General features: G+C 46.0%; 1 protein-coding gene across 6 annotated transcripts in view; it reads right to left on the bottom strand.

The window, feature by feature from the left end:
• Window positions 1–12244, bottom strand: part of Lrmp (lymphoid restricted membrane protein) — a 60648-nt gene that overhangs the window by 33121 nt on the left and 15283 nt on the right. For 2 of the 6 annotated variants that reach the window (XM_029478153.1, XM_021164353.1), the window contains exons 2-3: window positions 4646–4793; window positions 3986–4067 (exon numbers count right to left, since the gene is read on the bottom strand). The exons of 1 other annotated variant lie outside the window; for it this stretch is intronic. In XM_029478153.1, the coding sequence (XP_029334013.1) occupies window positions 3986–4067; window positions 4646–4716 (153 nt within the window). In that variant the 5' untranslated portion in view covers window positions 4717–4793. Of the gene's footprint in view, window positions 1–100; window positions 172–634; window positions 645–3985; window positions 4068–4162; window positions 4794–12244 lie in introns of those variants that run through there. 3 more of the 6 variants (XM_029478154.1, XM_021164355.1, XM_021164354.2) reach the window with 3 other exon arrangements.

The raw sequence follows: 12244 nt of genomic DNA, 5'->3' as shown, positions 1-12244 counted from the left end.
TCTGACGAGCTGAGAGCCTCCAGACAGAAAGGCTGACACGCTGATGACATTTTCTAGGCAGGTAGGACCTGGGACGCTCCTGGTAAGAAGGTCAACATACCAATCTCCAGTAGTGTCTTTAACAGAGTCTGCAGGGGAACAGATCTGCGGACAGAACTGCCCACCTCCAAAGATCCCTCTTCTGCTCTATAGAAAGGGAAACAAACCCCCAACGCCCTGCGCCTGCGCACTCGGTCGCCAACCCACGGAGCAACTGCTGTCTTTCATGCTCTGATTAAAGGACAAACTGCTTCTGTGTCCCCATCTGACCCTCTCTCCACCAAGTTTACTGCCTGATATAGGACCGAAAATAACCTGGGGCCAGCAAGATAGCTCATCAGGTAAAGGTGCTTGCTACCAAGCCTGAGAACTTGATGGCAGCCCCTGGGACCACACGGTAGAAGGAGAGAACGGACTCCTGCAAGCCGTGCTGACTTCCATACACTCGCCATGACAGGAGTGCTCACAGGTGCGCGCACACAGAGACAGATAAACAGATAAGGTGAATGACTTCAGTGTGACCAGAAAGGGAGACCACGGCTACTGGGGCCTTGAGTCTGGTGGTTTGGTGCATACCTACAGTCCCAGTACTCACAAGGCTGAGGCAGGAGGATCAAAGTCTTTGGATAGTTTAGGCTATACAGTGAGCTCCAGGCAGCATGAACTATGGGAGTCTTTCAGAAATTATCTAGTTAGAACTAGCAAGATGGCTCCGTGAATAAGAAGCTCACTGCCTAGCCTCCTGACCCGAGTTTGACCTCCATCCACCTGAAAGAAGGAGAGAACCGACTCCTGCAAACTGACCTCTGACCTCTGACCTTCCCTTCTGAGCTGTGAAACATGCACCCTCCCCCACCCTGGGCAAAATGTTTGAAAATCTAATAATTTCAATTTTAAAAGAGTCACTGGGATCCCTAAAGGAAGTGGGAAGAGTCAGAGAGGAAGGCATGTTGGCCACAAATGACTTTTCTGGAGAATATCCAAGCTAGCCCAGGAAACCAGTCCTTGAACCCCAATCTTTAGAAGTCTCTATCCCAAGCAGTGGAGGCTTTCGAGCAGCAACACTTTGTTACCACAGAAAGGTCTTGTGAAGCACTTGGGTTTTGAAACTGGCCTTAAGAACCAAACAGAATTTTGACACCTGGAGAAACAGCAGCGTTCCGGGGAAACGCCCAGACGGGTGTACAGGATTTGTCGTGACTTACCCCTGCCTGGTTTGGCTGAGCTACAGAGATAACACAAGGCTATGCTGGGGAGGTGAAGGTAGAAATGCAGGTGTGAGGTGGCAGACGAGCTCGGGCAGGAGGCGAGCAGCTCTTCATAGGAGCAGAGATGGACAGAGACCCATGGCGGAAAGCCAGGGGTCAGGGAAAGGCCGGCATCGCTGGGAGCTCTGGAGAACTTGGATTATGGGTTCTGTTCACATTTATCCTGTGCTTATTCTAATCCCTGTTCTCATTATTCACGAGAACACTAAGAGTCAGAGCTTGCCATGGAATGCTCAGGGGCAGGTGGCAAGTGGAGGGGGTGCTTTCTTTCGGGGATGTGTTCAGAGGACAAGGTGGGGGAGAGGTGGAGATGTCAGTCTTAGGCTGTAGAGCCTGTTTGGAGGACAGAAACCAGGGGTGACAATATGGAGAACCGGTAGTTTAGGCCACTGTACAGCAGACAGGCTAGACAGCTTCCTGGGGCTGTAAGAAGGTAGAGTGGGGGACCCAGCCATTCTTCCAGCAGCATGCTAGAGATGTTTCTACTGTGACTCTGGGGTGTCTGTTTCTGAATGGATGTCAAGACCACAGGCAAAACAACTCAGCCACTGACCCTACTGATTGGAGCTCCAGTTCCCATCAGATGCACAAAGTGCTCTTAGGCATCAGACCACCTTCGGATGCCTAAGAGCAATGAGGGAGGGATCTAAGCTCAATGTGCTAAGAGGGGATGTTGAAAGGCTCCTCAGAACCTTTGAGGCTACAGGAAGCTGGATTTGAACCCTGAGTTTGCTACTTGCTAGTAGAGCCATCTTCGAGGAATGATTTAATTCCCTCAACTCCAGGTGCTTCCTTTGCCAAAGCAGAGGCCACCCCCACCCTGGCAGGGGAGAGGGTTAACGAGGCTTGTGGAAATGCTTTCCCGCACCCGTGCCTGGTGCTCAAGCATGCTGCCGCTTCCCTCTTTGTTTTGTGAAATTGGTGCCCGATAAAGAGGAAATTACTAATAACCAAACATCCTGTGAGAGGCTAAGGCCAACTTCCTGTATTAGAACTTTAGAAGAAAGCTAAGTAATAGCAAAGAAACACTCAAGTCCCTTTTATTTCCTGTCCTTAGTGTCTCGGTAAGGTGGGTACCGATGACTAGAAACCATAAATGAGTAATTACATATAAAAGCTATGTGTAATTACATGTTAAAAATCACAGATGTATAAAACCTGATGAGTGCACATAACAGGAAGAATGAGAACAGCTCAGAAACATAAGCAGAGGAAGGGTAACTTGTTTTAAAGTGGGAGGCTGACCTCAGGAAGGCATATTTTCACTGGAAAGAGCTAATGGCCAACAAGCATATGCAGAGATGACGGACACCATTATTCATAAGAGGAATGCAAATCCAAACCCACGAGGGTCTCACTTTGCATTTTCTGAGCTGGTCACAGTGAAGTGGAATTGGTGAGGAGGTAGAGAAATTAAAGCCCTAGGCTGATGATAGTGGCGAAGTCAAACAGAGCAGGCTGTGGCATCTGTTCTGAAGCTCATCACCACAGCAAACACGAGTCTCCTCACGGGTCTACATGCGAAAGCATTTTAAAGCATTTTATACAAAAACTTATGCACTGATATTCACAGAAGCATTGTTCCCAGGAGGCCAGGAACTTCTCCAATGCCCATGAGCCAGTGAAGAAGGGAAGGATCACCACACAGCAGAGCGAGGACCCAGAAAGGATGACATTTGAAAACCTAATGCTAACCAGAAGCAGCCAGGCCCAAGAGACCAGAGAGGGCTCATTCCATTTGTAGAAGACTTCCAAGAGAGAAAGTCTTTAGAGAAAGCAGATTGCTGGTCACCTAGGAATAGGTTGTACAGACAGAGGTCTAAATGGGTATAGGGCCAGGGGCGGAGGATGTAATCGAGGTGTTCCAATGTTATGGCAGTTCTCAAATCTGTCACTACATCAAAAGAGTTGACTACTTGTTCAGTTTGCGATGGTCATCCTGAACACCAAGGAAGGAACATACAGAATGTCTGTCTGGCCTGGAGAAGTTCCCTAGGACCTGTGAAGTCTGTTAATGTTACTGTCTTCTTTAGCAGAGGGGTACCACTGGTGCCTGCCTCTGGTGATGTGTACTCTTTAATAAGAAGCCAACGCCTTTAAGGTTATCTAGCCCTGATCTCAGGTCCTAGAAAGTCATGGCTATCTGAGATCTATTACAGCCATTAGTAAATTTAAATATGAAAACAAGACACAGCACCAAGTTCAGCCCACTCCACCCAACTCATTCAGCCCAAAACTTGTTTCTATTTTTATTTTAGATTTGTTTATGTGTGGGTCTTTTGCCTGCATGTTTGTAGGTGAACCACATAACACAGTGCCCACAGAGGCCAGAAGAGTGTCTCATTTTCCTTGGAACTGGAGTTAGGAGTGGTCGTAAGCCCTCAGATGGATGCTGGGAATTGAGGCCAGGTCCTCTGTGAGAGCAAGTGTTCTGTGCTCTTCACCACTGAACCAACTTCCCAGCCTGTAACCCAGATTTACACTCTGCATGGGATAGAAAGCCCCTAAGTTACTGAATTTAACTTCCTGGCTTCAAAGTTAGATGTTTCTTATGTACACACGAGTCCTAGGATGCCCCATACTATTTCTTATAAAGAAGGGGAGGAAGGAGGAACAGCGCTCAAAGGGGTCAGAACAAGGTGGTCCTGAGAACAAGACAGATCTCTGTCCGTACTCACGTCTGTACTCTGGTCCTCGTTCATTCTGGTACAGTCTAGAAGCTCCTGTCCCAAGATGGAGCCTGCTGTGGGGAGTGGGCACCTGGTGGTAGAGGTAGAAAGAGTGGCTTTCTGCAAAACTTAGCAGGGGACTACCAGAGTTCCCAGTACCCCTCCCCAAACCAGCCAATTTCTTACCAAGCAGGAAGAGAGTTCCTATTTCCTCCAGAGAGAAGTTAGTTACTAAGGACAGAAAAGCCAACCAGAAATGAAAATATGACATTTGCAATTCAAAGTCTTGTTTCCTCCACTCAGGAGCAGAAAGGACTCTCACTGGGAGGATGGGGGTGGGGGAGGGGTTAGCCCTGCCAACTCCACCGATCATCAACAGTTTGTAAAAATCAGTCTTTTGGCTTTAAAGGGCAGGTGAGGACTACGGCATAGGGAGTCTGAACCACGTCCATGACTCATCGGAGTTAATGTCGCAGTAAAAATGTAATGTGTTCCTCAGAGCTGTCTCAAAGAAGTTCAAAAGCAATGTCTGGATTCTATACTGTGAATCCTCAGAAAGCTGGAGAAGCGCCATCAAAAAATAGCAAAGAAGTAATAATGTCAATAAAATAGCGCTCATTAGCAGATACGCACACCCTGGAGGAGGCGGGCGGCTGTGACCTCACTTACTGGCACCCTCTTGTCACGTCCAAAGCCCCATCTTCTGCTTCCTGCTCTGGGGGACCTTTTACACAGAGCATGGGCTGAATTTCTGGCACACGAGACGGGTGTCAGTTCTAGCCTTGGAATTGCTGTGAGGCCGTCAAGACACAGGCATCTGCAGCAGGAAGGAATGAGAGTAGATGTGAACTTCCGATTCAAATTGTCTTAAAGATTAAACTTTTCTCACCCAAGAGATTGGTTGCACCATGTCTGAAAACATAAAAAGCAAACCAATTCTATTAACATTGTATTCTAAAACCCCTAGATGCTTAGCTACATAGAGGTAGAACTATTAAAAACGAACAACAAAACAAAACCCCACAAACTGAGCTGTGGCTACTGGAGGACAGAAACCCTTGTTCACCGAGCCACCCTTGTCTACCGAGCCACTAGCTGCTCCACAATGCACAGCCAGCAGTCAACACACAACACTGGCCTGTTTTTATAAGTTAAGTTGAATTAGAACATAGCCATGACTGTTCATCTGAGGACAGGCTGTGGCTGCTTGTTTGTTTCAGCAGTGCTACCCAAGAGTTGCCATGGAGACTATGGGACTAGAAAAGCCTAAGGTATGTGCTACCCAGCCTTCCAGAACAATTTTGCAGACTCCTTGGGAGGAAACTATAGGCACTGTGACCAGAAACCACCAGGTGTTGCATGCAGGCAGGGAACGGGCTGTAGCGACAAAGCACTCCTTTTGGGGAGCATGGTTGTTGCGTTTTGGGGCACAGGAAGATGCCAGGTTTAATTTTAAAAAGAAATGCAAGCCTCCAGCACTTGGGAGGCAAAGGCAGGCGGATTTCTGAGTTCGAGGCCAGCCTGGTCTACAGAGTGAGTTCCAGGACAGCCGGGGCTACATAGAGAAACCCTGTCTTGAAAAAAAAAAAAACCAGAAATGCAGCTTTTCTATCCATCACAATATTTTGGTTCATATCCTGGCTTGGCCTCTTGCAGGTTGTGAGATTGTAGGTAAATAAGGTTTCCACTCAGGGCCCTAATTCACTTATATGTAAAGGGAAACATGATCTCAGGCAAATTATGTTTGATGTTCTTCTGTTTTTCCATCTTTCACGTGATCACCACAGGCAGGGGACACGGTGCTTAAGCCCACTTGTTGGTCTTTCGGAGTCCCTCGGTTTGGTTCTCAGCACCTGATGGCTTACAATCTTGTATAACTCCAGGTCTGGTGGTCTGATGCTTTCTTCTGGTCTCTGTGAGCACCAGGCAAACATGGCGTCCATTTACACTCAGGCAAAACAATCACACACATAAAATAAGACAAAATAATCTAAAAATATTTCTCAATGAAAAATAAAATGGTCCAGGAGCCAGGGCAGCAGCTAAGTGGTAGAGCATCATCGGGCATACTCTGTCACCAGCCCCACAACTGTAGATCCAGTAAATGGGAATCACACTGGCACACCCCCCCCCCCATCAGACTGTGCAGTTAAGTTAACCGGAGCGTTGAGACTACAGGATGCAGCCATAATTCCACCGTGAGGGTGGTGCTCAGCTGAGAGTTTTCGTGGATAAAGAAACACAAGCAGGGTTGATGGTGTCTGGCCCTGGGCCATTCACAGGATGCAGTTTTCTGACCTTTGGCCTGGCTTTATAGAACGGCCACCAGGTCCCATCCTTCACTGCTTTCTCCTCGTTCTTAGCAACCCCTTTTATCCCACGTAAGCTCACACTCCACAGAGGCGGAAGCTCACATGTTCTTCCTTCTCTGCTCTCTGAGTGCTGGCTTGGCTGTTCCCACCCCACCCTCTGGAGTCCTTCCCAAAGCCATTTCCCTTTCCCTTCTGGTTCACTTCTTCCATCTTCTATGGAAGTTTTCTGAACTTGAGTCTTGTTATTTTAGGATTTGTTCTTAATGATGCATAATGGTGCTTGGTATAGAGTGGATCTTCCGGTTTAAATGAACTGAATCCATAGACAAATATCCAATAGATCTCCCTGGACAGATTAATTGTTATTAATTATTGTCTCTTTCCAGGAAGTCCTCCCCACCTCTGTGTGGGCAGGAGTGGGGAGGGGCGTGTCCACACTCACTCAGCAGGGGTGTACACTAGAACGAGTGTTTCCAGGTCAGGGGTACCTGATGTCTGCTTCCTTCTTGTTTCTGCTATGGTTTGCTGCTTCTGAATAGAAAACCAGCATCATTAGCTGTCTAAAGGAAAATTCCACCCCAAAGTTCTCAAGATAATTCCTTCAGCTTAAAAAAAAAAACCACACTGGGGAGGGAACAGGGCAAACAAACATGAAGGTAGATGAGCAGTGAGGTGGGGGTGGGTCTGCAGGAGTTTAGAGGGGTGTGAATATGGCCAAATATGTTGTATGACATTCTCAATTAATAAAATAGTTCTTAAAAAGGAGACAGGTTTTACAGAGCACTGGGTGCTGTTACAGAGGACCCAGTTTGTGGTTTTCAACACCAGCACGTCACAACCGTCTATAACTCTAGTGCCTGAGGATCCAACATTCTCTTCTGCCTTCTGTGGGCAGTGCACACATGTAGTGCACAGACATATGTGCAGGCGAAACATCCACACACATAAAATAAACATAAACACATAAAAGTTCAAAGAAAAAAGTAGCCAGGATGGGATAGGTCCCAAGTGAGGATTGTTACAGAGCAAAGCTGCTCCCAAGGCCATGGCACAGGAACAAATCCAAATTCTTATTCAAGCCTGCCCTGGCGGTGGAGGCATAGAGCCAGGATACCCAGGGATCAGGCAAGAGCATCCAGGTTCAAGATTTGCCTGGGCCACATAGTGGGTGCAGAGCCAGCCTGGGCAACTTAGGACAACCCTGTCTCCAAATAGAAAGTTAAAACGCTGGAGATATGATTCAGGGACAGCCTTCATCAACATCTGGGAGGTTCCAAGGTTCAGTCCCAAGCACCTACAAACAAAACCAGGGAGAATACCCCTGGGCAGCAGTGAACGGGATGCTCACACATCACCAAGTCCACACAATTCACACCTAGATAGAAACAAGGCTTTAGGGAAAGGGGTAGGAGTGAAGGGCAGGGCCGGTTACCTCATTCTTCATGGTATTGTGATCAAAAGGTAGATTTCTACCTCTTACACCAAATGGTATAATGAATGAGTAGTAGGAGGAAATGAGAAGATGAGGAAGAAGAGGAGAAGGAGAGGAAGAAGAGGGGGAGGAGGGAGAGGAGGAGAAGGAAGAGGAAGAGGAAGAGGAAAGAAGAAGAAGAAGAAGAAGAAGAAGAAGAAGAAGAAGAAGAAGAAGAAGAAGAAGAAGAAGAAGAAGAAGAAGAAGAAGAAGAAGAAGAAGAGGTATCCATTGCCTATCTGGTAATCTTTTTGTAGAAAAGTAATATGTTTAGATTCCTCAGACTTTTCATACATACTGAATAATTTTTAAATTATTATTATTATTATTTTGTATATGGGTGTTTTGCCTGCCTTTATATGTATGCACCATGGGAGTACAGCACCTGAGGAGACCAGACGAGGGTAATGGACCCCACGGAAGTATAGATAGTTGTGAATGGTTACGTGGGTACAGGGACTCAAACCCAGATCCTCTGGAAGAGCAGCCAGTGTTCTAACCGCTGAATCATCTCTCCAGTCCCTGTCCATCCTTTCTTTTCTGTGTGGTTTGAGGGTGTTTTTGTAATGACACAGCATCTCACTGTGTAGCCCTGGCTGGCCTAAAATGCACTACATAAATCAGGCTGTCCTTAGACTCACAGAGATCAGCCTGCTTCTGCCTCCTGAATGCTAGGATTAAAGAGGTGCAACCACTGTGCCTGGTTTAAATTCCATTTTGTTTTCCTATAATAGCCAAATCACAGTTGTTACCTATGTAATTTTTTAAAAAACAAAAACCTCAGGCCTACCAATTTCTCCTGCAGAAGTTGGTGTCTCTCTGTGCAAGACAGGGGCTCATAGTGAGGAGACTCAGAAAAGCCCTGTTGTGAGAGAGTGACAGCGTAGATTGAAAGATAGACTATAATAATCTAAAGCACAAGACACAACAGGCCCTAGAGAAAGCCCACAGCCTGAGGAGGCTGAAAATGACCAGTTTTAATCACTATTGTTCAAGGGAAAACATTCACAACTATAAAATTCTCACTGTATTTCCCTAGTTAGCCCGCGAGTAAGAGCCAGACTTTGAACAGGGAGCTGAGTGGATCGGCACTAAGATCCTGAGGCAGAGAACAAAGACGTTTGTAAAGACGCAGCTCCCAGAGGCCACAGTGGTGAGATAAATCAGTGGTAAAGAACTTACTGCCCAGCTGATGTATGGAGTCCTGACACCCAGCAGATGGGAGGAGAGAAATGACTCTCCCAGGTGGTCCCCTCCACACACATGCATATATATACATACATACAAATATCCCAGGTGGTCCCCTCCACACACATGCATACATATACATACATATACACGTACATATAATGTAAGTTTCTAAAAGTTAAAATAATTTATAGTCAGCAAACCAGCAACTAGGGAGCCTGCATGGGACTGACCAGGCCTGCGTATGTGTTACAGGTGTGTAGCTTGGTCTTTTTGTGGAACTCCTAACAGTGGGATGGGGCTGTCTCTGCCTTTGGGGCCCTTTCCCTCCTACTGGGTTGCCCTGTCTAGCACTAATAGGAGAGGCGGTATCACGTCTTACTGCAACTTGATATGCCACGTTTGGTAATATCCCTGGGGGGCTGCTCTTTTCTGAGGGAAACGGAGGAGGAATAGATCTGGGGGAGAGGGGGAGTGGGGGGGGCACTGGGAGGAGAAGATGGAGGGAAAACTACAGTCGGGATTAATATGTGAGAGAAGAATGTTAAAAATTAATCATAAAATAAATTATATATATAATTATATAATATATTTATATATTATAAAGTATATATATATATATATATATATATACATACACTGAACCACCAACCAACGAGCATACATGGGCTGGACCTACCCCACCCCTCGCCCTGCACAGATATAGCAGACGTGCAGAGCTTGATGTTCATGTGGGTCCTGTACAACTGGAGTGGGGCCTATCCTACAAGTTGTTGCCTGTTCATGGGATATGTTCTTCTAGCTGGGCTGCCTTGTCTGGCCTCAGTGGGCGAGGATGAGTCTAGCCTCACAGAGACTTGATGTGCCAGGGCTGGACATGTAGCTAGGGTGATGTCCACCATCTCAGAAGACAAGGAGGGAGGGGCAAAGGAATTTTGGAGGGGGTGACCGAGAGGAGGGACAGTGAGTGAGATATAAAGTGAATAAATAAAAATAAAATGAAAAAAATTTAAACATAAATTATGTATAATATATAACTATTTTCTTTATTAATATGGCATAATTATATTATATATAATTATATATTTATATGTATATAATATGTATAATGTAATATAATTGTATATCTCCAGATAAATATGGCTTTAGCTCAAGAGGATGGTGTCTACCAACCATCACTAGTGCTGAAAATGTCGCTTTTCTTGGGCTGCTTGAACTAGACTTGAATTCCTGGTCCTCGTGCCACCTGCAGAGCTCAGGACTACAGACGCGCACACGCAGATGTACACATGTTTTAGGTGCTTTACCTAATTTATGTCATTTTTTAATTAAATGGGCCTATATCGTGTTTATAATTAGTTGTATTATGGACCCTGGAAAGAGATATGCGCAAACGCCACCCCTTTTCCTTCTTCTGTCCTGTGCTGGCTCAGCTTGTCCTTTAGACTCCAGATTTATGAACTGAGGAGGAGACTCAAATCCAGTCTACTTTAGGGTCATGTTGAAGGGAGAGCTGAGAGATGGCTGGACAGTTAAGAGAACTCGCTGTGTAAGCCTGAGGACTGGAGGTCGGATCCCAGCATCTGCATAGCGAGCTGGACATCCCACAGATGCCTGTAATGACAGCTCTGGGATACAACACCCTCTTCTGACGTCCAAGTGCTTACACATGCACATGCACTCTGTCAGACAGATATGAATGAATGAATGAATGAATGAATGAGTGAGTGAATGAATGAGTGAGTGAGTGAATCTTGAACTCCAGTGGTCGGACATACCCACTGCTCTGCTTTAGTCCCTGACACCTACATGACAATGTACAACTGTAACTTCAGGAACCCAATACCCTCTTCTGAGGTTCTCAGGTACAAGGCACACATGTATGCATACATACGTGTCAACAAAACACTCATACACTCAGAATAATATTTAATTAAGAAAAGAAAATTAGCCGGGTGTGGTGGTGCACGCCTTTAATGCCAGCACTTGGGAGGCAGAGGAAGGCAGATTTCTGAGTTCGAGGCCAGCCTGGTCTACAGAGTGAGTTCCAGGACAGCCAGAGCTACATAGAGAAACCCTGTCTCGAAAACAAACAAACAAATAAGAAAGAAAGAAAGAAAGAAAGAAAGAAAGAGAGAGAGAAAGAAAGAAAGAAGAGAAAGGAAAGAAAAGAAAATTAAAAATTAATAAATATTTTAAGAAAAGAACATTTTGAGAGTCTAGCCTAAATAAAAGAAAAGAAAGAGGGAGGAAGCCAGAGCCCGAGAGCCTGAGTTCAGATGCCTGGCGTCACAGGAAAAGGCGTGTGTGGTAGTGCACACTGCAATCCTATTGCTGGGGGAGCATGTGGGGGGGGGGACGACACAGAAGGGTCAGTGGGGCTTGCTGGGCAGTGATCCAACTTAGACAGGTAAATTTTACCTTACAGACAGATATAATTCCAGAGATACATATGTCGATGTGAGCACTGTCCTGAAGAACTCAGCTACTCGCTGAAATGAAACATTTGCCTTTGTACGGGGCTGGAGATGTAGTGGTTAAGAGCACTCGCTAGCTGCTCTTGCAGAGGACCCAGGCTTGGTTCCTGCACCCATGTGACTGCTCACAACTGCCTGTAACTCCAGTTTTAGGAGATCTGATGGTCGCTTTTGCCTCTGCAGGGACCAGGCACAGACGTGGCACACAGACATATACACGCAGTCAAAACACTCACACATATTAAAAACACAAATAAATAAGTAAATAAAAAATTGTCCTTCTGAGTTGGATCTAGCAGTGTGCACATCTGTCATCTCAACACTTGGGATCCTGAGGCAGGTAGATGACAAGTTCTAGGCCATCCTGGGCTACATAGGGAGACACCCCCCCCAACTAAAAAAGCAATATAAAACAAAAGCCATCTTTCTCGTGCATAAACTCTACATATCAGATAACTAAAATCTGTTTCCCGATGACTTCTAAAGCCTTATCCCTCAAATGTTGGAGATTGGGAATAATGCCTATGTGGAGGAAAATGCTATTTGATAGCCCATAGCCAAGAATAGGAAAATGGGTCCACATGAGTTAACACATGGGCACATACCCAGAAACCAGAGGACAACAACATGAGGCTTCCTGATTCACTATCTACCCGAATATTTGAGACAGCCTCTCACTGAACCTGGAGCTCACCAGTTTGGCTATATTAGGTAGCATACAAACTGATGGAACCCTTCTACCTCTGTACCTTCCTCTGACTCCGCCCCCAGTGCCCTCCTTCCTCTGACTCCGCCCCCAGTGCCCTCCTTCCTCTGACTC

Source organism: Mus caroli, chromosome 6 (genome assembly GCF_900094665.2).
Source record: "Mus caroli chromosome 6, CAROLI_EIJ_v1.1, whole genome shotgun sequence".
In the NCBI taxonomy this organism is placed as follows: Eukaryota; Metazoa; Chordata; class Mammalia; order Rodentia; family Muridae; genus Mus; species Mus caroli.
The sequence above is the reverse complement of the archived record's forward strand: the minus strand, read 5'-3'. Positions and strand labels throughout refer to the sequence as shown.